Source organism: Anastrepha obliqua, chromosome 1, assembly GCF_027943255.1.
Source record: "Anastrepha obliqua isolate idAnaObli1 chromosome 1, idAnaObli1_1.0, whole genome shotgun sequence".
NCBI classification, from domain to species: Eukaryota; Metazoa; Arthropoda; class Insecta; order Diptera; family Tephritidae; genus Anastrepha; species Anastrepha obliqua.
The window spans coordinates 165478359-165505372 of NC_072892.1; the positions used below are offsets into that span (position 1 = coordinate 165478359).

The 27014-nt window shown below is 37.5% G+C and overlaps 2 protein-coding genes across 2 annotated transcripts in view; one reads left to right on the plus strand and one right to left on the minus strand.

Annotated features, from left to right (window-relative positions):
* Window positions 1-18045, plus strand: part of LOC129238317 (uncharacterized) — a 49575-nt gene extending 31530 nt beyond the window's left edge. The window contains exons 2-4 of the mRNA XM_054873357.1: window positions 8224-8380; window positions 17071-17694; window positions 17769-18045. Of these exons, the coding sequence (XP_054729332.1) occupies window positions 8224-8380; window positions 17071-17694; window positions 17769-17899 (912 nt within the window). The 3' untranslated portion in view covers window positions 17900-18045. The remainder of the gene's footprint in view (window positions 1-8223; window positions 8381-17070; window positions 17695-17768) is intronic.
* A 7241-nt stretch (window positions 18046-25286) lies between these two features.
* Window positions 25287-26281, minus strand: LOC129238326 (spidroin-1-like). Its single transcript, XM_054873361.1, has 2 exons — window positions 26267-26281; window positions 25287-26195 (listed from the first exon to the last, which is right to left on the minus strand). The coding sequence occupies exons 1-2, from the start codon at window positions 26279-26281 to the stop codon at window positions 25287-25289; spliced, it is 924 nt and encodes a 307-aa protein (XP_054729336.1).
* Between the last annotated feature and the right edge of the window lie 733 nt (window positions 26282-27014).

A 27014-nucleotide genomic window follows, 5' to 3' on the forward strand; every position in this document is an offset into this window, starting at 1 on the left:
TGAGGCAGGGTCGGAGAAATTCAGGGAAAGTGCAAATTTAAGAAAGACTTTTTGTACTGGTTCAATGGTGTCTATAGAGAATTGATTGTAAGGTCGCCAAATAAAAACGGCGTATTCCAATGTAAATCGAACAATTAAGTAAATAGCAACTTAAGAGTATAGAGGCCTGCAAAGTTCGAGCTATTCCTTCTTATAAAACTAGGAATGGATAACGATTTAGATAGAATAAAGTCTATAAGACTCAGTAATGTAAAACGATAATCAAAAACAATCCCTAGATCTTAGTACGAAATGACCAAATATTAGAATACTTATATTTTATTGAATATTCAAGACCTCAAAAACTAGTACAGTGTACTCTCTCTTAACGGATACTTAAGGAACTGAAAAAAGAGTCCGCTCATGGGAGGTGTCCATTAGGAGAGACTACACTGTACATCTACTTAGCTAACCGAAGACATACTTACATATGTACATATATATATACAGTCGAACTTCGATAACTCGAACTATGACATGCCACAAAAAAAAATCGAGCTATCAAGATTTCGAGTTATCAAATATAATATACATATGTACTTACATACATAAAAATCCATAAACAAAATAAAACCTGATGGAAAAATAAAACAATCCATAAAACTCAAGGGTTAGCAAACAATTTTATTGATAAAACAGTACATGCTTCAAATTATGTATAGTTGCTATATAATATTTTATGTGTATATTTTAAAATTATATATACATAATTAAGAACATTGTATGAATAGATGTATAGCTTTTATTCGTTTAAAGTCAAAAAGTTAGTTATTTGGGATTGACGAGAGGATTTTTTATTATGATCTTCAAAAAAAGCTTCAATATTATTTAAACCATTCTACATAGAATCGGTTGTATGTTCATTAGTTTTTCCATGCATTAGTTATTTCATCAACACAGTCCATTAATGTAATGTTAAGATTTTTGTTTACTTCAAAGCATTTTATAGTATTTTTTAAAATTCTGCGACGATAATGACATTTTAAATTTTGTATGACACCTTACTGGGCAGTTGTCAATAAAAAGTAGAATATTTCTATTTCTATATATATTTTTCCAAATTGTTTGTCTAAGTTAAGAAGCCATTCTTCAAGAAAGGCTCCCATCATCCACGTCTTTGAATTTGCTTTATAGTCGAGAGGTAACCATTTAACACCTCTAAAACAGCGGGGTTGATTACTTTTACCTATCAAGAGTAATTTAAATTTTTCTGATCCATCCATGTTTGCGGCAATCATCAACGTAACTCTCTGTTTACTGTGCTTTCCTCCATGGCATTTCTGGTTTTTAAAAGTTAAGGTGTTATCTGGAAGACATTTAAAGAATAAGCCCGTCTCGTCTGCATTGAATACGTCCCGTGCTTGATAACCTTCTAATAAGTGAGGTAAAACATCACGTTGCCATTTCATACAGTCTTCTTCGCTTACATCATTACTCTCACCACACGCCATTTTATGACATATACCAGATCTTAGAAAAAAAAAATAACTTTAGGTGCCAGCTTGCACATTTATTTTATGAATGTACATACCTTCGTTTCCAATTATCGAGCCCACCAGTGCTTGCCTTGAAATTCGGTTGTTCTAATTTTTGACTAAATTCCAATGCTTTTTCTTTAAGGGGTAACACCACTGTAGAAATTTCAAAAAATTGATTTTTTTTTATAAGCTTAAAAAATTCTGTTAACCTTTTAAAATACAGAACAAAAAGTTTTATACGTTACCGAAGTCTATTTCATAAATATTTTAAGCTTTTAACCAAGCGTTAGTGACTGCTACCTAACGACTTCTCCAAATTTCCAAACTTTAAACGCGTTTTTCTCAAAACACGTTTTCTGAAATTGGCACGCAGCATAACTCAAACAATTTTAAATATTTTTAATCAGGTTTTTCACTACGTCTGTATAATAACCTTCTTAAGAGAAGAGCGTAGGGGATTTTCGATAGATTAATTTAAACGATTGTTATAATTATTTAAGTGCCGTTTTTTTAGTCCAAAATAGAGTTTTTTCCTTCAAATGCTTGCTAATTCCACAAAAATAAATATTTTTTAAATCCCCTACGTGTTTCTCTAGCTATTCTTATCTAGATTAAGAAAAAAAATGTTTCTTTGTTCCAGATTAAAATTTGCACCCACACAAAATTTGAAACCACATTACAAAAATGTCTCCAATGCCGCCATTTTGTAAAATTTTTCGATCAAACTTTGTAGTTTTGTATTTTAGTATATAAGTAATAACTTCCCAAATCAGAGTGATTGTTTCCCCTTTCCTTCTATACAAAAAAATTCTTTAAAAATCGTGTTTATTTTACGCGTGTACAGTGGTGTTACCCCTTAAGTAATCCTCCGGATATAGGCAAATTCCGTGTTCCTGCCGATTTAAACCATTCTAAAACTGCTTTGTCCACATTTACGTATGTTGGCTTTTTTAGGCTCTTTGAACTCCCACTTGCACCACCACTTTCGATTGCATTAATAACCGTTTGTTTATTTTTTAAAATAGTTGACACTGTATTTGCCGGAATAGCATACTTTACAGCTACATCTTTTTTTCGCGCACCCATTTCTACTTTATTACCTTTATTAGTTTAAATTTTTCATCAATAGATAAAGTTTTTAAACAACGTTTTGATCACATGTCAACAGAGTAAGAACTACTAATAAAATACCTGTGGACTTAAACAGTGCAGCGACCCAACTGCTGACATCTGTTTGCTATAAAATAAGCAGCACGTAATAAGGGGATTTCCCCGGAAATTCGACTTATCAAAGCTGGCGCCAAATATTCTGTTCGAGTTATCAAGTAAAAATTACACACAATTCTCACTCTAAACGCCATTGCCAAGCAATTTGATTCGAGATATCAAATATTCGAGATATCGAAGTTCGACTTATTGAGGTTCGACTGTATATGTATATATGTATATATATATACATATATATAATTGGCGTATACCCCCTGTTTGGGTGTTTGGCCGTACACCCCTTTTGGGTGTTTTACCTACTTATATTTACGCTTTTAAAAATATAACATTATTTTGTAAAATGTTGATGGTGCGGATGATTTATTCCATTCTATATCGGACATATTCCATTATTGGTTGGAACAATAAAATCCATTCAGCAAAAGTCTTAGCCAAGACATACACCAGACAGCAACAGTGGTGGCAATTTATACCAGTTCACTTACAGTGCCATGCTGACATTATGCAAAAATGTGCTTAAGCAAATTAGATATTTTTTCATATGACGCTCTCTGTATCGAAACAGCGCCACCTGTTGGTGAATAGAATGATGTTGTTCTGATTCGAACTCACAGCAGAGAATTTATAAATTAATTTCATTTAAATTATAATTTCGTAAAAGTATTTGTAATAATAATAATGCCTCATAATTAATTAGAGAACAGCCGAGCATCGATTTGAAGGTCCGAAGCCGAGCCGAACATTTAGCTGTTTAGTTCACAAGAGCCAAATATGATTGACAAGCGACGACGTTTGCAAAAAATATAAATCTTCCTACAAGGTGATTAATTTTGCGCCACCTTGTGCGTGCATACCATATTTCGAATCTTCAAAGTATCTTTCAAACACTAATTTTATAAAGGGCGGTTAAATTTCAAGGGCCGATATTGAATGTAAACCACACCTAAACATCAAGCTTTTTTGTACATTTCATTTGACACTTTTCATTTTCAGACTAACTCAATTTGAAACATGGAAAGGTACACAATCGATCAACGCGTTAAAGTTATTCAGGCTTATTATGAAAACGGGCGTTCAAATCAAAATGTATATCGCGAACTTCGTGATTTTTTCGAAGAAAATCATCTTCAGTGAGGAGGCACATTTTCACCTCAGTGGAGGTGAAAGCAGAATTGCCGCATTTGGGCGAATGATAATCCAAGAGTGATTGCCGAAAAACCAATGCACCCACAAAGAGTGACTGTTTGGTGCGGTTTATGGGCCGGCGGCATCATTGTGCCGTATTTTTTCCAAAATGAGGCCGGTCAGGCAGTTACTGTGAATAGTGTTCGCTATCGTGAGATGATTTTATGGTCCAGCTAAAGCAACAATGGCTCTTTTGCGCGAAAAATTTGATGGCCGAATAATCTCACGTCGCGGCGATGCCAATTGGCCGCCAAGATCATTTGATTTGACACCGTTGGACTTCTTTCTTTGGGGTTATTTGAAAGAAAAGGTGTACGTCGATAAGCCAGCAGCAATTCAAGAGCTAAAGAATGAGATAATTCGGCACATTAACGGCATAGAACCTCAATTATACCTCAGCGTCATCGAAAATTTGGACCATCGCATGGAGGTGTGCCGCCGAGACCGCGGCGATCATTTGGCCGATATTTTGTCCCACACGTAATTGAGCCATACCAATATTATCATAATAAGGAGAAATGACAATAATTTCGTAAAAAAATTGTATTTTATTCAAAATCAACACCGGCTCTTGAAACTTAATCACCCTTTATTAAAAATTGAAATTTACGTTAAAGTCATAAAATTGAAATTTCTTAAATTTCTTATTTCTTTATTCTAAAATCATAAAACTGAGATTAATCAATCGCATTCTGTAATGAATTTTTATTAAAAAAGGTGCTTTCCATTGCAGAAACTTTATTTCTATTGGTTTTAATGCCCACCTATTTTACAGTTACTCCACTTCATCGCACATCGCCTATGTACGAGTAAATCTGCTGGTATGTGCGCACCATTTGCCCTGCTATTTGACCAACAAATCAATTACACTTTTTTCGAAAGTAATTACTCTTCTTCAGCCAAGTCAAATGCCAACAAGCCACTAACAACGAGCAGCTGTTGCCACTGGTTGAGCGCACACACACATACACACACACATCTACTTGTAGTATGTAAATTTTAAACATCATCAGCAAAACAATTGAACTGTGGCGTACTCGAAATTTAGCGTCGAGTGTACGGTTAAAAATTTATTAGATGTTGTCAATGGGCACTTGCGCGTGCGCACTACACAACTGCCCACCACCACACACAGCACTAGGCCATTGTGTGCGCTGCGGAGCATCTGACTAAGTCAATGGGAAACTGTTGCAATTACTCGTCAGTGGTGCAGATGTGCAGATGGATGTGCATAGGTGTTAACAACTATAATTGTCTCGATTATTGTGCGCTGGCTTCACGGCGGAGATCAATGAACGTCCGCACACCGTGCAGTTTGTCTTGGTTTTGCCAAGTTGGGATGCTTTTGTTTTGTGCTGTTGATAAATGCGTAACTGGTGCGAATGTAAATGCTCATACGCCATTGTTTGGTTCACGCTTGGCTAACTATGTAGCTGGTGCGCCAGCTGATCGGCGGCATGAATGGATCCCAGGGCCGTAATAATTCCATTTCAATCGTTTTGTTATACCCCAGAGCACACTTATGCACAGGGATATTACAATACAATTTTGTTCACATAACGGTTGTATGTAACAACAGAAAGGAATCGAGGTAGAAATAAATATATAGATACCAAACTGCTCAGACTGATGACAGAGGCGCCGATAAATCGGCCAAAGCCTTATCCGTCCGGATATAGAGTCGTCCGTGTGCGCGATGACTCGAGCAAAAATGTATGTATTTTAATGAAACTTGGTACTAGAGATGCTCAAAAAAGATCGGTGTTTCTAAAATCGTTTTTTAATTTTTTTTTGTCCTTTTCAATATTTTTGTAAAATTTCTTTTCTGTTTTTTTTCTGGTCTGCCAACTAAACAAAACCGCTTGGGAAGTCGATTGTCCAGTTTCTAATTTCATTTTGGAATAACTAAAAAAACCAACAGAACAAAGGCTCTCATGATATGCAAACGTCTAGCAGGAAAATCCCCGGGCTGTAGCCCAAGAATCCTGAGATGGATGTACATCATAATGAAAAAGTCTATGGTGACATATGAAGCGGTCGCTCAAGCATGGAAAGCCACTCTCTCTACATTGCGGGCAGCGCATTGGCGAGACAGGCTGCGGCCTCGCCTTTAATAAGACCAGTGCCCTTCCCACACACCATCAAGGTGGAGCTTCGGAGTGAAGAGCCAGGGCTAAGGGAGGTTTGCTGCCACCAAACTATGGGACTACGCCAGGCGAAATTCTTATCGGGAGTGTGCAACCAAAAGAGGTTTAAAAGACTCATAACTCTCCGCCAAGATAAACTGAGAACGCTCACGGACAATCTCGCAAGCCACAACTGACTGCGTCGTCATCTGCACATGATCATGTGGTCCAGTGATTCTTGTTGTTTCTGCGACCAATCCCAGGAGCCTCCAATGCCCCTTCTCCTTGAATGTAGCGCGGTAAAGGTTGAGATATATTGGCCAACCGCAGCCAGAAGAAAGGCTCTTACGCTCAATCCAACCCAGCTCTCTCGATGAGATCGAAGTGCAAACCTCGTAGAAAATCTATCATCTATCAACTAAATAAATCAAAAAAAAATATTTTGAGAAATGGAAATCTTTATTTTGACCTTTACGCGCTCCGTTGCTTGTCTATGGGGATTGTCATTCACTTGGCCAGGACCGTTTTTCCGCATACGGTACAAGCAGCTCGCAACTTCCGGGCTTTGCCCAAGTACGCTCAAGGTAGCTCCAGAACATCCGTTTGAGAGCGAGCAATTGTGAGAAGGCGAGGCATCGCAGAATATCTGGTTGTGGGCTGAGTTTAGGACACGCCACGTAAGAATCCTTCCCTAATGAAAACGATAACAAAGCCTCCGATGCTTATTCTGATGTCGACCCCTGCAACGAACTAAGGACTACGATTTGAGGGTATGCACCTGGAATGTCTGGTCCCTTAATGGCAAAAGTGCCACTGCCCGGCTGGTTGATGTCCTCGTGAGAGTAAAGGTTGACATCACTGCCATTCAAGAAATGCGATGGACGGGGTAAGACAAGAAGGGCATTAGACCTTGCGACGTCTGCTACAGCTGCAATGTAAAGAAGCGCAAATTCGATGTTGAATTTAGAATGGGTAGAGACTTCGTCGCTAAGTACTATCGTACTTTAAAAAAAATTTCCTCAAACTGTTCCTAATCGTTACGTCGCATACACTCTTGGAATCTGGCTTCTGTACTTCGCGCCACTCGCTGGAGAAGTGATGTCGTGCCATTAACTTCGCGAACTATATTTTCATTTAGTGCTGGGATGGTTTCTGGATCCGTTATTAAATATTCCATCTGTTATAAATGATGTAAGATTACTCAGATTTAGTACAAATGATGGGACGCAAGTGTACAAAACAGTGGAGGTGCCACGCCAGCTTTTGGCTGAATGCGTGTATTTCAATAATGACTGAAATAAACTCGCCCCAGTTTGGCACACGCCACTCCCCTCCTCTTTTAGCTTGGACATATATACTTATGCTATTGATATTGGATTTCTACCGCCCCCACTTTTTATATGTTATATACAAATTTCTGTCAGTCCCTCTGATGTTACAAGATATAACTCTCATTGTCTAGGCGTTCGTTTGATTCCAAAAATTAACAGCCACCGCAAAATAAATTTTACCAAAGTGCGGTCCAAATCGAATTTAACCTCCCTTACTTGTTTTTACTTCAATTTGTTTTTGTTAATTTTGCTTCTGCTCCGTTGCCATGCTTCATCTACTTGCGTTCATTTGATTATTTATTTTATTATTTTTAATGATCTTTGAGTAGATCAGCATAACTGCTTTATTTACTTTGGTACCTACAAGTAACGGGTTCGTCAATACAAACACCACACGGCGGCGTTCTTGTTTCTGTAGCGCAATTGCGTCTGCTGTTTCACCTCCAGTCAAGTGGCACCATACAAGGTAGGCCTGTGTAACTGACAGATGAAGATCATTTTTCTCAACTGTCGATCTGTAAGTGCGCACAGTCCCACTGACAAGTTGTGCAGCATCAAGACCATTTGATTTATAAACCTTTGCAGTTGCTCGATTTTTGCTTAGTGTAATTCTTAGCTCGGTCGTGTGCGCATTTTTCTAAACTAAATTTGCTAAAATTCAAAAGGCTGTCAAGTGCAAAAAAGAGTTAAAAAAATAAAAATAATTTCCTTATAAAAATAATTGGAAAAATTTATTACTTGTAAAATATCTAAAGCAAACGTTCCTCATGGTATGAAATAATTACAAAAAAAGTTGCAGTTAGTTACTAATAAAATAAAATTGGCTTGTCTTTTCAGGCCACCTTTGTGAAAGTTCTGTTAGTTGTGTGCTTTTGTTGCCAACATTTATGGATTACTAAAGGCGCCACTCTCTCTTCCTTACGTATAAACCATGCAGGCAAGACACAGCAAAGAAATACTGAATATTTACCACCTCATACAACTGAAAACTATGGTAAGCATTTTGGGAGATTTTGAATATCAAAATAAGAACTTTCAGTCACAAATACGCTGCAGGAAAGTCCATTAGTAATGTACTGGTGCCAGAGAATGTAAAGAGGAGAAAAGTTCGAATTCCTCTGCTAAAACTCACGAAGGGCAGGCAGTCTGCTTAAAAGACAATGGACTCAAATGTTAATTCTGAATCCATTGAATCTCTGTTATATTTTTACTATTTTCCACATTTCTTTAATTTTTCTGAAAATTGGATTACTCGTAAGCTTTACTCAAGCTTAAGAATAAACTGAGTAATTCTTAAGTAATTTTTTTGTCTTTTATTCAGCTCTGTAAATTTTTTGTATGGAGTTTTTTAAAAAGAAATATCTTCGGTTCTTTTTAACATTTTATATATTTTTTATTTGTTTTTGGGATAATGCAGATTAAAACAATTTCGTTTGGAAACAATTTGCAAAACAATTTTAGGATAAAACAGATTTCGAAAAAAATTTCTTCCAAATTTTTCCAAAAAAACATTTTTTTCTGGTCTCTCTTATCCAAAAACTTGCAAAACAATTAGGGATAAGACAGATTTAGAAAAAAAATTTTGATAAAAATTTGATAAAAAATTAAATTTTGATAAAAATTGATAAAAAAAATTTTTCAGAAAAAAATTGGAAAAAATCTTTAGGATAGACAGATTTAAAAAAAATTTCTTCCAAATTTTTCCAAAAAAACATTTTTTTCTAGGCTTTCTTATCCTATAAAAAATTTGCAAAAGGGATTTAGAAAAAAAAAATTAACAAAAAAAATTTTTATAAAAACTTGATAACAATTTTTTTTTGGAAAAAATCTTTAGGATGGACAGATTTAAAAAAAAATGTCTTCCAAATTGTTCCAAAAAAACATTTTTTTCTAATTTGGTTATCCTATAAAAAATTTGCAAAACGGATTTAGAAAAAAAAAATTTCAAAAAAAAATTTTGATAAAAATGATAACATTATAAAAATTTGATAAAATTTTTGTTCGGAAAAAAATTAGAAAAAATCTTTAGGATAGACACATTATAAAAAAATTTCCTCGAAATTTTTCGAAAAAAACTTTTTTTCTAGTCTGTCTTATCCTATAAAAATTTTTCAAAACAATAGGAGGATAAGACAGATCTAAAAAAAAAATTTTTTTTTGAATAAAATTTTGATAAAAATTTGATAAAAAATTTGTTTCGGAAAAAAATTAGAAAAAATCTTTAGGATAAGACGGATTTAAAAAATATGTCTTCCAAATTTTTCCAAAAAATTATTTCTTTTTAATCTGACTTATCGCAAAAAAAATTCTTTGCAAGCATAGTCCCAGCTATTAGAGAAAAAGAGTAAGAAAACAATATGAAAAGAGTGTTTTTCAAAAACACAAAAAAAATTTCAACAGAAAAGATTTTTTTTTTAAATATATAATTAAATTAATTTTTTTTAATGAATTTGTTTGTTTAATAAAAAATTATATTAATAACATAATAATATAATTTAAAAAAATTAAATTAATAAATTTAAATAAAAAAATTAAATTTTTTTTAATAACAAATATTTTTTTTTAATAAAAAATAGTTTTTTTTTAGGAAAATATTTATTGTATTAATTATATAAAAAGAGTTTTACCAAAATTTTTTATTTTAATGTTTTATCCTGAAAAGTAAAAACAAAACAATTTTTTTAATTGAAAAATTCCATGCTGAAATTCTCAGCCTCGGATTAATCTCAAAATTATTAAACCTAATTTAAATTTTTTTCAATTTACTTCTTAATATACATCAGCTTACAAATAAACCAATTTTTTAGAAGAATTCAAAGCCATGTTACTTGGATCACCAGACATAGAATCACTCAATAGTTAAAATTTAACCCTTTCACGGCCTTACTGTAACCAACAGTATGTTTAAGAAAATGTCGTGGATTTTTTTAAATACATGTACGATGTATGTATGTACTATATGTATGTATATTCGGGCGGGTCGATTTAAAAATCGCTCATTGCTCTGTGAAAATCGTATTCTAGGGATAAAAATAGGAAACTTTGCCGAAGAACCATACCTCTAAAACGAATTCTGATGTCCCCCAATTTGGGTCGAACGAAAAATCCCACTTTGACCCATTTAGAGTGCTCCAATCGAGTCCAAATGTATGACCGACCCCCACTAACTTTGGACGGCCGATCCACCCATGCCAGTGGCACACCCCCTGGAACTCCCCTGGGGGTTCCCCATACAATCATTTCAAAATATCACCATTTTTGGTCTTTACATGAGAAAAGAAACTAAAAAGTTCGACCCAAATTTTGGGACATCAGAACTCGTTTTAGAGGTATGGTTCCTTCGGCAAAGTTTTTTATTTTGATCCCTAAAATATGATTTTCACAGAGCAATGTGCGATTTTTTTGCCTCCCCACAAATCGACCCGGCCTAATGTATATCCATCTATCTATAGATACCCAATGGCCCAAAATATATATTTTTTTTACTAGTATCGCTTATAAGGGGGCTTGTGCTGGGATAATATGTCCTACTGAGATATTTGCAGAGCATTAATTGGAACCATATATGTTGTCCCGAAATTAAGCCCCGACTGGTCCTTGAGTGTATCGACAAACTGAATCTACCAGGACACAGCGGTATAACTGGGAACGAAATAGCGTTTGCATTGGCAAGATAGGCTGCGGCCTCGCCATTAATAGGTCTTGAACCCTTCCTTTCCTTGCGAGAAGATGCCAAGGGAGAAGATGCCTTATTGGGAGGGTACAACCAAAAGAGGTTGAGAAGACCCAAGGATAAACTAAGAATGGTCACAGGCATTCTCACAAACCACTGCAGACTGCGTAGTGATCCTTACATGATCTGGATTTGGTCTACAGACTCTTGTCGTTTCTGCAACCAATCTTAAGAGACGTCACGGCACGTTTTCCTTGAATGTACCCCTATAGCGCGGATAGCCAAAAGTATTGATTCACGAATTTGTTAAAAGAAATTATAGTGTTTTCTGATAGGTAAATTATTAAATCCTTGACTTTACAAAATGTCTGGAGAAGTTGCATTTAGATACCATGAACATCAATGTAGATTTTGCCAAATCTTCTAAAAATTCATATAGAACTTCGACGGAATCCACGGCGACATAGCGCTCAATATGTATGTCATTATGGTCTCTATGCCTCTTGAAACCAACTATGTCAGAGATGAACTCTGCCACAAGATAAATAAAACAATTACACTAAACACAAAAAGGGCTACTATTTATAATTAACACGCATCAGTTCCTTGTGCCAATCTGGCATTACTCACAAATGCAAAAAAAAAAAGAAACAAAAAAAAAATTGGCCAACAATATAAGCGATATGTGCGAAAAGTGCGAAATACAATGGCATTTTTTTATTTTGTATCTATTTTCCAATATATTTCTTTTATTATTGTATTATTCTTTGTTTTTTTATCTATAAATATTCAGACTTTTAACTACTTTTCCATTATTTACTACTTTCATTTGAATTTTTTGATGGTGTGTCGAATTGTTACACCAGGAAATGATTTGTTATAATTTGTCAGGAATGTACGCTCGCAGGAGCAATTTCAAGCCCATTCCTTCTGTCGAAAGTTAACCCCAATGCTCGCTCTTGAGTTTTAAGTCACTTTAGATGCCTTTCTATGCAATCCTTTCGATCTTTATACCAAGACCTTAACTCTCATCCCAGCACTTTTGATACCAGCTGTTGGATCAGCTTTTTACCATAAAGAAAACAAACCTCCATTAAACTTTTTTTTGCTGATGAATTTATTTTTTTGTATGCTTCACAAACTTCCTACTTTCTGGCCCAGCGCTGAGAGTTGTACCCATCGTGTCGTGTTGGGTAAAAAAAATATAGATATCACTACAGGCTTCAAATCACTATTTTCGAAAATGCACATTTCCGTAAATTTTACTTGATATTTTTTATATCACCAAAACCAAGATTTACAATTCAGAAAACAAGCCTATGGTATTTTTTGTTTATATGAATTCTAAAAATATGCATTGAACGCATTGAAATTTCTTAGAAAAAATATGCAAAATTATTGAAAGTATTTTATTTTATTTACCATAATTACACTTATGTAAATACACATCGCGGCCGCAGCCGAATGGGCTTGTGCGTGGATATCATTTGGGAGTGAGTAGATCGAGTCTCCGTTCATGAAAGAGCAAAATTATAGAAAAAATTGTTTCTAACAGCGGTCGCCCCTCGGCAGGCAATGGAAAATCTTCGAGTGTATTTCTGCCTTGAAAAAGGCTCCTCATAAAAACCATTTGCCGTTTGGAGTCAGGTTGAAACTGTAGGTCCCTTCATTTGTGAAATAACATCAAGACCTACACCCCAAATAGGGGGAGTAGCTCGGCCAAACACCCAAAAAGGTTGTAAACGCGGTCTCGGCGGCACACCTCCATCCGATGGTCCAAATTTTCGATGACGCTGAGGCATAATTGAGGTTCTATGCCGTTAATGTACCGAATTATCTCATCCCTTAGCTCTTAAGTTGTTGCTGGCTTATTGACGTACACCTTTTCTATCAAATAATCCCAAAGAAAGAAGTCCAACGGTGTCAAATCACATGATCTTGGCGGCCAATTGACATCGCTGCGACGTGAGATTATTCGGCCATCAAATTTTTCTTGCAAAAGAACCATAGTTTCGTTAGCTGTGTGACAAGTGGCACCGTCCTGTTGAAACCACATATCGTCCACATCCATTTCTTCCAATTCGGGCCATAAAAAGTTCGTTATCATCTCACGATAGCGAACACTATTCACAGTAACTGCCTGACCGGCCTCATTTTGGAAAAAATACGGCCCAATGATGCCGCCGGCTCACAAACCGCACCAAACAGTCACTCTTTGTGGGTCCATTGGTTTTTCGGCAATCACTCTTGGATTATCATTCGCCCAAATGTGGCAATTCTGCTTATTGACGAATCCACTGAGGTGAAAATGTGTCTCATCACTAAAGATGATTTTCTTCGAAAATTGATCATTCACTGTTGCCATTTCCTGCCACCATGTTGACCATTGACGACGCTTGAATTGGTCAAGAGGCTTTAGTTCTTGAGTCAATTGCAATGTTCATCAACGACGAGCGTGAGAGGTGCAATTGTTGGGCACGACGACGAGTTGAGGTGAACGGCTCTTCGACCACAATATCGCGAACAGCAGCAATATTTTCTGCAGTGTTTTCACATCTCCTGCAGACCGGTTTGCTCAAACGTTTGCTCAACTTTTCTGATTGTATGCACATTTGGACGATTAAATTGACCGAAAAAATCACGAAGTGCGCGATATGCATTTTGATTTGAATGCCCGTTTTCATAATAAGCCTGAATAACTTTAACGCGTTGCTCGATTGTGTCTCTTTCCATGGTTCAAATTGAATTAGTCTGGAATTGAAAAATATCAAATAAAATGCAAAAAAAACTTCACGTTTAGGTGAGGTTCACATTCAACATCGGCCCTTGAAAGTTAACCACCCTTTATACACACCCGACAGTACATCAACATTTTTACAATCTTTGTTAAATGAAGAAAATGCGAAACACTGTCAAGGAAAAAAATAAAAAAGGGTTAATGGGATTTTTGAGCGATGTGAAACTTATATAATATATTTTTGTACTAAAATTTAATAACCTATAAAACTGTGAACCAGAAATCTTTCTAGAAATTCTAATTAAACATCGTGGAATTCAGATGACACATTTTTATAATTTCATTTTTAATTTTTGTATATTTTGTAATTGTATTTTTGTATTTGTATTTTTGCATTATTGGGTTGTTCGGAAAGTAATCTCGTTTTTTTGTGGATAAATCGATCTTCGAGTTTAAACCCAGGCCTTTCAGGTGGTGATAAACAGTTGAATTCGATAAATTTAACCTCTCACCGATCTCACGTGTTGTTATTCGCCGGTTTGTATCAACTAATGCCAAATCTTCCCAGTGTACAAAAAAGTAGACAAGAGAGTATGTGAAAATTATCGTGGTATTTCACTGCTTAACTCTGCTTATAAAATTTTCACTAATGTCGTCTATCATCGTACCAATGAATACGCAGAGACCATTATTGAAGACTATCAGTGTGGATTCCGCAAAGGAAAATCCTCAATCGACCAGTGAAAAATATGTGAAAAACACCACGAATATAAAAAGGATATGCACTGCCTTTTTATAGACTTCAAACAAGCGTTTGATAGCGTCAGGAGAGACGTACGCACGTACGTACGTACTGCTTAGCCTAGGAATTCCAGCAAAACTTATAAAGCTAATCATCGTTACGCTCACGGATACAAAAGCAAATGTAATCATCCAAGGAAAACTCACAGAGTCATTCGCAATTGAATCTGGTGTCAAACAAGGTGATGCACTATCCTCTGCCATATTCAATTTGATGCTGCATTTTGTTATAAAAGAAGTCAACCAAGGTGGTGCATTACTAACTAAAACAACGCAAATATGTGCCTATGGAAACGATATCGCCATTCTTTCGCCATTCGACGACTTAAATGAAACCTTTTTAAAATTGACAAAATTGCCAACGATATTTGCCTCTTCGTTAAAGAGTGTACAACGAAATACATGCTGAAATCAAGATGGCACACAAATCCACAGAATCTTCATGTAGGTGCATATACTTTTCAAGCGGTGCAACAATTTAAATATCTAGGTGTTATGTTCACTTGTAGCGGTAACTCAACACCCGCAATCAGAGATCGCGTCAACGCCGCCAATACAGCGTACTATTCACACCTTAGTTTGTTCAGGTCTCGCCTTTTATCTAGATCTACGAAGCTGACCATGTATAAAACTCTTATACGACCAATTTTGACATATGGTTGCGAGGTGTGGGCTATGAAAATTAATGACAGTGCGCTTATTGCTAACTTCGAAAGGAAAATTTTAAAGGAAAGTGTTCGGACCCATTAAAAATGAAGATGACAGCTACAGAATTAGGTACAACTCGGAATTGAACGAACTTATCCAAGACGAGACAGCTGTGCGTTTTGTAAAGGCGCAGCGTATGCGGTGGCTAGGTCACGTGCTCCGCATGCCTGCTGAATCCGCTGTAAGGAAAGCCATGACTGGAAAGATAATTGGTGCGAAGGCGAAGGGAAGACCGAGAAGCCGATGGATAGACGCAGTAGGAAGCGATCTCACAACAATGGGAATTCGCAACTACGAAGGAAAAGCATGTGATAGAACACTTTGGAGGAGTTTTGTGAAGGAAGCTTTGACGCACCCCGCGTTGTAATGGATGATGATCATGAATGCCTTTATCGCGTCTTTATCAGCTTCAACTGGCCTTGCAGAACGTGGTGCATCTTCGACATCAAAATAGCAGGATCGAAATATTGCAAACCAGTTCTGGCACTGGCATATTCTCAACACATCTTCTCCATACACATCGGTTAATTTCTTTCTGGCTTGAACATCATTTTTACCTTTTCTATAGTAAAAAAGTAAAATATGACGAAAATGCTGCTTATTGCATCCATATTTAAAAGGCCACCTACCAAAAACTACTGCGTAAAATCCACGGAACTTATTCACACACAAGCCTTGCTACCATCTGGTAACCCACCTGGCAACCCTGTATCTTTTGACAGAGACGTCAGATCGCTTAATGACATACCGCGTTGGAAGCGTCAGCCCAAGCAGATTTTTACCATGGAACAGTACACGCCGCGCGAGCGCTCCCAAATTGTTGAAATTTACATCCAACAAAAGAAATCAATAGAAGAAGAACAAAATCATCATGTCCGATGACACTCATTTCTTATTGAGTGGGACGGTAAACAAGCAAAATTGCCGTATTTACGCCACTAAAAATCCTCACGAAATTCAAGAGGTACCTCTTTACGACGAAAAAGTCACTGTTTGGTGCGGCGTTAGTGCGAAAACGATTATTGGGCCGTTTTTCTTCGAAAATGAAGATGGTCAAGCTGTTACCGTCAATCAGGAGCGTTATCGCGAAATGATAACCACTTTTGTGATGCCAATTATTCGTCGAAAGCGTATGAGGCAGTTCTGGTTTCAACAAGCCGGCGCTCCACCAAACACAGCTCACACTGTAGCTATTCTAGCCGAAATGTTAGCTAAAACTATGGAAAATGCTGCAAACGGGCACAATACGCCGTACAGGCTCAAGGCGGCCATTTGAGAGATATTATATTGAAAAAGTGATGCCAACAAATCTACTTCAACCAAATAAAATGATTATTATCGTCAACATCAAAAAAATTGTCTTTCTTTGATTAAAAAAAAAACTCATGGGTGCGCGAATATGGGCAACCCAGTATATCAGCAGTCAAAATATATAATGACAATGCGACTTAAGTGCGAAGTTAGCTGTAAAAAATACAATTAAATCCTCTGTGGGGAAAACGGAAATTACTTTCCGAATAATCTAATAGTATTTATATTTTATATTAGCTTGAAACTGGAATTTACATGGATGTTGTAAGAGTTTTCTATTGTCTATAATTTTATAAAAACATAAAGAGCATTCAAAAAAAAAAAAAAAATATTCACTTCTGCCGAACTAATGATGTACTTTCGTAGCTTTTTACTTCTTTTGCACTTTTTAATTTCTCATTATCATCATTGAATACAATTATGAAATATAAACATTTTACTTTACCCCCTTTAGCTGAGAAGCCCAATTATTACACATCCAATACTGTGCGCCAATCCACATACCAGTCACAGCAGGTCAACAAAGTGTCTCATCCCTTAATGCATTTCACCAGCAGAAACCTAAGCAACGCGCAACAATCTCACACAAAACTCTATACGTCGTACGCTGCGCCTGCATCTGGCTTAGCGCCTTTCCCATACTCCGCGCCGCAACGAACCAATCAAGGGTCGTTGCCCACACTTTATCCGAAGTCCTTGGGGGGCCAACTTACATCAGCTGCAGCATCACAGTCTCAAGAACTGGAATGGCAGCAACAACAACAACAACAACATCAACAATATGCAGATATACCAAAACATTTAATTGATCTGCCACTCGCCAATGCACCGTTGCTCATGATCGAAGAGCCCACAGCCTCGCTATTGACGCCCAGTCAAAATATCACATTGGAGGCGGCGCGCATTTTGGCATCAACGCTGCTGGAGGCGAACGGCGAAGCACCATTGGAAACACCCGGCCTTGCGCCGCTCTCCAATCCAAATGCCTTGGACCTGCCAAATAGTCTCAATAGCACCGATGTTTTCATTGTGAAATCGCAAAAGAACGCCTACATCATACCAACGCCGCTGGCCAAAGGTTTGTTAACGAGGCTGAAGTGAAATCTTTTTGCTGCAATTAATTTACTTTTATTTTTACATATCTCTTTGTAGATGCGAGGAATCCGGCAAACGTACGAGCGCTCTATCAAATGCGCGATCAATTGGATAAGGCTTATACTATAAATCAGTTTATTTTCATTATAAAACCAGAACGAATTAACTTCCTAAATAAATTGGTTTGATGCGGAGGCGCTGATTTGATGAATTGTTGTTGAGCAGACGACTGATTTTTTTTGGGTGTCATATACATTATGAGTATTATTGTTTTTGTTTTTTGTTTATTTAGTGTTGTTGTTAGTTTATACGAATATAGTATTTAGTTAGTTTAAGGGTGTTATTTCTTGGTAATTTGTTTGGTATTCTACTTAGGTAAAAAAAATGTGAATGAAAATACTTGACTTGTTGGATTTTTTTTATTATAATTTGGTAAATAATTGTATGGTATTTATTTTTTGAATTTGATTTAAGTGTAGGTCAGTAAATCCGAATAATAAATCTAAACGAGCCCAATCAGCGAATATGCGACTCTAACGATGGTAATTTGGCTTAAATTCTTGCACGAGCTGTATTTCATACCAGGTAGCGATACTCAGCGACGAGACCAAAATCTCAGCGACGGATCCTATAGAGGGCGGAGGTAGCCAATAAACGCATTGGAAAGGCGGAATACTATACCGACAGTGAAATATGGAAAACTTTCAGCTATAGTGTGGAGATTCGTATCCAACAAGGGAATGGGTGATTTGCAGGGTGATGCAATATCTGAATATTCTTCAATGTCATGACAAATAGTGCAAACAAATTTGGCTTCATTTTTAAGAAAAACCCTTATTTTAAATTCTACAGAATGTGGCTTCTTTTTACTGCAGTAAAGTATTGAATACATCAGCTCAAAGCCCGGATAGAAGGTTATGTTAGGTAATGCTGGCCGATCTGTAAAAAGATCTCACTTAGACCTCTTGGGTCCATTGTGTTGTCAGTACTATGTATCTGGAGTTGAAGATATTATTTTATGTAATTCTTAAGGCACGTCTTCGCGAGTTTTAACAAGCCGTTCCACCTTTTGTCAGCAATATCCTTTCAAGGATATACAATTTGTTGATCTTAGGCACATTTTTCGAGTCCTACAAAGTGCAGGACAGTAGGTGTTCCAAAGTATCTCTGGGAGTCGCTTGGTTGCATTATTACACACTTCGCTTTGGACTAATCCGATTTTGGCTGCGTGATGTGGTGTGAGACAGTGTCCCGGCAGTACCACAACCAATGTTTTGCAGTCTTTTCTAGACAATGATAAAATAAAGTTTACAGTTTTCGTATTCCAAGTTCTTAGCATAATTTTGGCAGTTTTGTACGAGGTTGAGTGTTTCCATATCAACTGCCTTTCCAGATCTACTTCCTTATTTAGTTCCATTTTCAGAAAGGAGAGTTAAAGATAGAAATAGATAAAGAAAGAGAAATAGATGATAGAAATTTGTGGACATATTTAAAGAAAAAGTTAAAAAAAAACTCACAAGGTCGAGATATGGTAGAAGATACCCCAGGACTACGACGTTTTTTTCTTTTTTTTGAGGAGGCTGAAATCGAAATGTCAGAAACACCTCAAAGGTAACATCACACTAATTTCTGGGTAGAGCCGCGTTTATGTCCGAAGACACAACTGGAACCTGCGTCCAGTTTCCTCTCCTGTAGGCGTATGAAGGCCATACACCGTCGATAGTCCCAATTACTCCCACTATGTTTATAGGTGGTTCCAAAGTAAAGGAGACATCGGGAAACTTGCAGTAGTGTTATCTTAACTCACTACCGTCTTGTCTTCTGTACGATACTTTATTGACGTTCAAAATGGGTATGCACCAGGGTGTGTTGGTAAGCAACACCAACGACATGAGTGTCATCAACAAGGAAGAGTGGTAAAGCTAATGCTTACATACGGTGCTGAGATTTGGTCCATGACGCCGGCGGAAGAAGAAAGACTTCAGATCTTCGAACGCATTATTTTGAGAAAATTTTTTTGTCCCATACGAGATGACTACGGCAAGTATCGAAAACGGTATAACAACGAATTAATTGACCTATGTAACGCAGAAAACGTTGTAAAGTTTATTAAAGCGCAACGACTACGCTGGGTCGGTAACGTAATAAGTATGGAAGAATCGCGACTACAGAAAAAATTAGTAAACTATAATCTAATCATCGTGAGAGGCAAAGGCAGACCGAAGAAATTAAAAGTAAAGGCTGTAAGATGGAAGCTCTTGACCGAGTTAAATAGAAGAAGATCGTTGAGGAGCTAAAGCTCACCCCGAGCTATACTGCTGATGGAGGATACTAATGAATGTATGTCAAAACACTTTCTTGACAAACTGTACTTTAATCTAGATTTTCTTTTTAGTCAGAAAGAAATTTTATAGTTTAGGTACTGAATTTTATTATTAGTCCATAGATGTCGCTTGGAGTACTTTTAAACCTTCCCAAATGTCTTGTTTTTTTTCGTCTGCCATCTGTCAACAATATTCAGTTCATTGTTTGTTACGTTTCATACAACAATGCATTTTTGTCGCTCTTAAAAATGTCGAATTTCGTGCCTCCAAACTACGATTTGCGGACATCGTTGATTTTCTGTTATCAATTGAAGAAAAACGCTTCTCAAGCTCATCAAACGCTTATAGAAGCTTCTTCTTCAGGTGGTTTGAAAAATTCCGAAGTGGTGATTTTAGCGTGGAGAACGAGGACCGTGGCCGGCCACCGAAAAAGTTTGAGGACGCCGAATTGCAGGCATTGTTGGATGAAGATGATGGTCGAACGCAAGAAATGATGGCAGAGCAGTTAGGAGTGACCCAAAAAAACATTTCCAAACGTTTGAAAGACATGGACATGATTTTAACGGTCGGAAGATGGGTGCCGCATAAACTGACTGACAGACAGCAAGAGAACCGAAAAACCACTTATGAAATGCTGCTCTCCCGGTTCAAAAGGAAGTATTTTTTGCATCAAATCGTTACGGGTGATGAAAAAATGGGTGTATTTCTCCAATCCCATGCGTAAACAATCGTGTGGTCCGGCCGGCCACAAGCCAAAAACAACGGCCAAACCAAATCGCTTCGGCCGCAAGGCAATGCTGTGTGTTTTCTGGGATCAGCGTGGTATGATTTGGTACTAGCTATTAAAACCGGGTGAAACAGTGGACGGTGTACGCTACTGACGACAATTGGCCGATTTGAATAGCGCCATACAACGAAAACGCCCAGAATATGCCGAAATATGCTAAATTGCCTGAGAGATGGGAAAAAGATGTCGCTAGCGATAGCTATTATTTTGAAGATTAAATTTGTAACCATTTTTTGTTAACAAATATTTGAAATTGAAAAAATGTGTCATTTCATATGTATCTACCTGGTATGTAGGCACAAGCTGAAAATGAAGACGAATCCATATTGCGTCGTGTTCTGTACATATAAGGAGTCCAGAATAAACAAGACTAAGCTAAAATAGAAACGATAGCAGCTTTGTTCTGATAACTTCGAGTTTATTTATTCAACATATTCCCCTCTGGCCTCGATAAACTGTTTTACCTGATCTAAAAGCTTTACGAAAGAGTGTTTCAGGTCATTGACCGGAATCCAGAATGTCCTTCAGGTTGTACCCGTTTGGATGGCCTCTACGGACGCAAAACGTTTTCCTTTCATGACCAAATGCCGTTTTTCGAATAGGTAGAAGTTACAGGAAACCATATGAGGCGAATACGGTGAGTGATTGATGGTTAAAAAGCGATTTCTAGTCAAAAAATCAGTCACAAGAGTGGATCGATGAGATGGTGCATTTTCATGCAATAAGCGAAAGCTTCCTCCTTCGCGGTATTCAGGGCGAATGCGACGGATTCCATGCAACAAACGCTTGAAAACGCAAATATATAAAATTACACTGACGGTTTGGTCCATTGGCACGAAATCCGTGTGGACAATTCCCTTGTAATCGTAAAAAAAAAATGAGTATCGACTTGATTTTTGACTTCTCAAAACACTTTTTTTTTTGGTGGTGGCTCATCTGGGGCCTTCCATTCGACACTTTGACGCCTAGTTTTAAGTTTATGTTGGGAACACCACGATTCATCACCGCCTAAAATGTTGTAAATCAAGTTCTCGTCTTTTCTCGCCTCTTTAATGAGGTCTTTCGAATGTTGAATCCTAAGCAATTTTTGGTCCTCAGTTAACTTGTGTGGAATGAAATGTGCGCAGACCTTCCGTAAGCTTAAATGATCAGTTAAAATGCGATAAATCGATGTTTTGGAGATATTCCACTCCGAATCCATAAATTTCAATGATGATTTCGGTTCATTTTTAATAAATTTACGAACAATTTCTATGGAGTTTTCGATGGTTACTGATTTTGGGCGGCCCGTATGTTCATTGTCATTCATGTCCTCACAACCTTCTCTGAAACGTGGAAACCACCCATGAACTCAAGCACGACATAGGCAATCATCGGTATAAACTTCTCTCATCAATGCGAATGTTTCGGTAAATGTTTTACCGATTTCAAAACAAAATTTGATATCAGCTCTTTGTTCGAAACTTATTTTTATATCGATGACACAAACATACAGAGAGCTAAGACGCAATAACCTCACTTCCACTGAACCGAATGTCACCAAGCTTTCACTGGGAATTAGTTATCGATGTTACTTCCAATGCACTAACTCATTAAAAATATTTATTAATTATTTTGGACTTCACCTCGTCTGTACAACGTATGCTTTTTAAATGAACAATTCACTATATTTTTTGGACAGAATGTATATGCATTAGTGTGAAACATTGATCTGTTGTGGATCTACCGTGACGAAAACCCCACTGGTAGTCACCCAAAATTTCCTCTGCCTATACGCTCAATCTTTTGGTAAGTGTATTTTTAAAGACTTTATAGCCAGTGTTGAGGAGAGATACTCCTCGGTAATTGTTGCAGTAGGTTTTGTCGCCCTTTTTATGTAATAAAGGGTTTTCCAATGTGTCATTCCCGTAAAAGATCAATGGTTCCGTTGTTTGTGTGGTACGAAGCGCCGCACAGTGCGGCCGATTCCCGAAAAGCTGGCCAAAACTCAAAAAATTAAGTAATTGATTCAAAATTTCTTATTCGGGGGTTGTCGGGGTCGCTGATTACGAATTTGATCTTAAAATTTTGAAAATCCACCCCCTTCCACCCCTATTGGCCACCTCCTCACGTGAAATAGCGTATATCCTAGAACATAATCAAGATGCGTGTTAATTTATGTTTTCAGGGTCGCTGATTACGAATTTGATCTTAAAATTTTGAAAATCCACCCCCTTCCACCCCTATTGGCCACCCCCTCACGTGAAATAGCGTATATTCAAGAACATAATCCAGATGCATGTAAATTTATATGTTTTCGGGGTCGCAAGGTAGCAAGTGGTAGCAGCTGAATCTTGTTTTATTCAGTAATCATTACTTTTTTGAGTAACCTTTAATAGGTTTCAAAGCAGCATATGACGGCGTTGTATTACTATACAGTTTGAAAACTCAAATTTTATAAAAAAAATTGCAAAAAATGTATCTACGTATTGCTGCAGCTAAAATTTTGTGTCGAGGTATTGATATGTACTAAAGATTTCTCGTATTTTACTAACCTTCCGAAGATGATTCCATTTGGTTTTGTTCAATTTACTCCATTACAAAATCTTTCAAATGTGTACAACTTTCACTATTCATCGACAGTAATACGATGCTCAAACGAAAGCCACGTTGCGACTGAAAATACAGAGGATGCTTAGGGTACAGGACGTTGCTATGAACGGTTTTCACTACTCAAGGCATTACTTTAGCCAACCCAAAGACAAAAAAACTCTATCTAGAAACTTTTTTTTTCGACTTCTGGCCAGCTTTTTGGGAATCGGCCGCACTGTGCGCCGTCTTGTTGAAAATAAACGTTGTCCAGATCAGTACCATCCAATAAAAAATCGTTGATCATTTTTCGATAGCGCAATCCATTCACCGTAACTGTTGCTCCAGCCTCATTTTCGAGAAAGTAAAGTCCAAACAGCAGTCACACGTTGAGTATAGAGAGGCTTTCCAACAATAACTCTTGGGTTTTCCGAAATCGGGATCCGACAATTTTGCTTGCTGACGAAGCCACCGTTGTGGAAATAGGCCTCATCACTCAAGATGATTTTTCGATAGAATTCCGGATCATTTTCATGCACTTCAACGACCCAATCAGCAAAGACACGACGTTGTTGATGATCGGCCGGCTTGAGTTCTTGTGTTAACTGGACTTTATAAGCCTTAAGATCCAAATCTTTATGGAAAATACGGTGTAGTGACGTTTGTGGAATGCCTAATTCCAAAGAACGAAGAGGAATGTACAAACCTGAGTTTTCTTCAACACTTTCGGCTGTTCTTGGGCGACGTGCACGGGTTTCATTCTTCACATCACTAACTTGTCCCAACAGCTCGAATTTTGTCACCAATTTCTGTATTGCGTTCCGACAAGGTGCTTCACGATGGCCCAAAAATGTTCAAGTTTTACGAACCATTTCTGCTAAATTTTCACCATTTTTATAAGGAATTTTAATAATTTCAATGCATTGTTTAAGCGTGTATGGTTCCATTTTTATTAATGGCTTAGTTTCTATTTATCAAGTACCAAAAAATTACAGCTTCAAACGTGACATCGAATGAAATAGTAGGCTATTCAAAATAACTCCTGTTATTGGAAAGCCCTTTAGTACCATAAGGCTACAGTTCCATTTCTCTGGTGGCTGTTCACTTTCCTAAATTTTGCTTTTCAATTCTGTTATCATATTATTGAGCGTTTCACCACCGTGTTTTAAAAGTTCTGCATTTATTTGGTCAATTCCGCTGCTTTTATTACTTTTTAACTTTTAATAGAAAGCCCATCACTTCGTTACGACCCGGTGCTTCTATGAAGTTCCCTGCGGTAGAGTATATCTCATTTATATGATGTGAACCGAAGTCTGTTGCATTTTCTATATTCAGAGAATATCACTAAAGTATTCTGGCCATCTATTCAGTATATTTTCTTTTTCTGTTATTATTTCACCTTCCTTGTTTTTGCACAAATTTGTTCGAGGCTGATATAGTTTTGTTTGGCTTCTGACTGCCCTGTACATATTTCTTACACTTCCTTAACCGAAATCATTCTCGATACGCTGAACTTTCATGGTGATGTCCGGTGTCCATTTACACAATGGCTCGCCCAACATTTTGAAATAATTAGCTACTCGAGATTTGCCCCCGTTATCTCAATGCATTTTAAAGTAAAACCGGTTACTGACATCGCTCCGTGTTGCTAACAAGTCCAAATAAGTTCAGCCAAAATGTTCGATGACCACCATAAATACAAACTTATCTGAATTATCAATTTCAAGGTTGGTAAACTTAAACGTTTATTTACATTTCTTAAATTTTACAACAATTTTTATTTGGGTTTATTAAGGAACTTTAAAACTTAATTAAAATATTTACATGAGTAACAAATTAACTAATAACAGGAATTGTTTATCTCATCAATTCGAGAAATCAATAAACATTTCAGATTTACACGCGTTTGTTTGGGGGCAAGTAAGTGTTTTCGACACCGCCAACTGGTGCGCCACCGTATTGTTGGGCAGCTGGTCCAGCTGATGCAGGTCCCTTCGATGCGAAGTCCAACACGGGTGCAACACCACCGTTCTGGCTGCTAGAAGGACCACTCAATCCATCGTATTGCGACTGGATAGCGCGTTGAGCATTGTCCGCATCAGCCGGGGTCTTGTACTTGACGAAGTGCACTTCGGGTTTGTTTGTGTTCTGGAGGTTGAGCGACTGCAATTTGTTAGCCAAATCGCCGATATCAGCCTGTTTGCTGAGCACATAGATGGCGGTACGATCCTCGCCGACCGATTTGGCCAATTGCACAGCGGCGTTCTCAAGTCCAGTGTTTTCAGGTCCCTTGATGAAGACAACACGCACGTTCTTCTTGAGGGAGTTAGCAAGTGGACCACTGTCGCCAACATCATTGAATTCATGTTCGGGAGCAGTGTACGAGAAGAATTCCTTGTTGACTTCAGCGGGGGCGCTATGGCTGGGACCAGAGGCAACTGGACCGCTGTAACTGGGGCCAGCAGCAGCAGGGCCACCATAACTGGGACCAGCAGCACCAACACCACCAAAGCTGGGACCTACAGCACCAACACCACCAAAACTGGGACCTGCAGCACCGACACCACCATAGCTGGGACCAGCAGCACCGACACCACCGTAGCTTGGTCCAGCAGCACCAACACCTCCGTAACTGGGGCCAGCAGCACCAAGACCACCATAGCTAGGTCCAGAAGGAGCGATACCGCCAAAGCTGGGACCGGCGCTCAGACCGCCACTCAGACCGCCCAAACCGCCATCGATCGCTGGACCATAGTTATAACCCAGACTGCCTGCGTAGGTAGCAGAGATGAGCGAGCACAGGACCTGCAGTGATAAAAAAGAATTTTATTTGTAAGTTTTGAATGGAACTCCAAATGACATCTCGCATTCCTTACCACAAATGTACGCATCTTGAATATTGAAATTGACTTTGTTTCAGTTTGCAACACAGCTGCTTTCTGTTGATTCCTTCGAGACTACAAGTGAATTTATACGAAATAAGTTTCAGTTAAAAAATGCAAAAGTATGAATTTGTGCAAAATGCAACATAAATTTTACGACCGAATTTGCCAATAAAACTATAAAAATCATAACCATAACGAAAACGACAAAATTCTGTTAAAAATATTTATAACAAAAAAAGTGCAAAATTCGCGCAGAAAATATGCAGGTGACGATCTTGTGAAGGTCAGGTCTGCGCGACTATATCAAGCGAGTCAAGCAGTGGTGCACATCTGCGTACGTACGTTTTTGCGTGTCTATGAATATTTGATACATAAAAATTATACAAATTCGCCGATTGTTGTGTTGTATTGTAAGTTGTCCAACGACCGAATGCAAGCAGAAAGCGAAACAATTCAAATTTGGTATTAATCAGCCATTCCCATTGAGTTTGACTTAGTTTAGTTTTCAAAAGTGAATTTGATTAGCTCTGTTATTATCACTTCAGCATCGCTTGACACGGTGACATCGCAAGAAAAACGTCGAGCTGTTGAGCTAATTTTTGCAATACAAAATAAATTGCAAATTTATGCGTGGGTGAATTTATTCGATATATGAAGTTGAAACAAAAACCAATGATAATTTAAAGAAAAGTGAAAGAAGGTTTTGTATTAGGTAATTATTTTTTTAGTTGCGTTACAA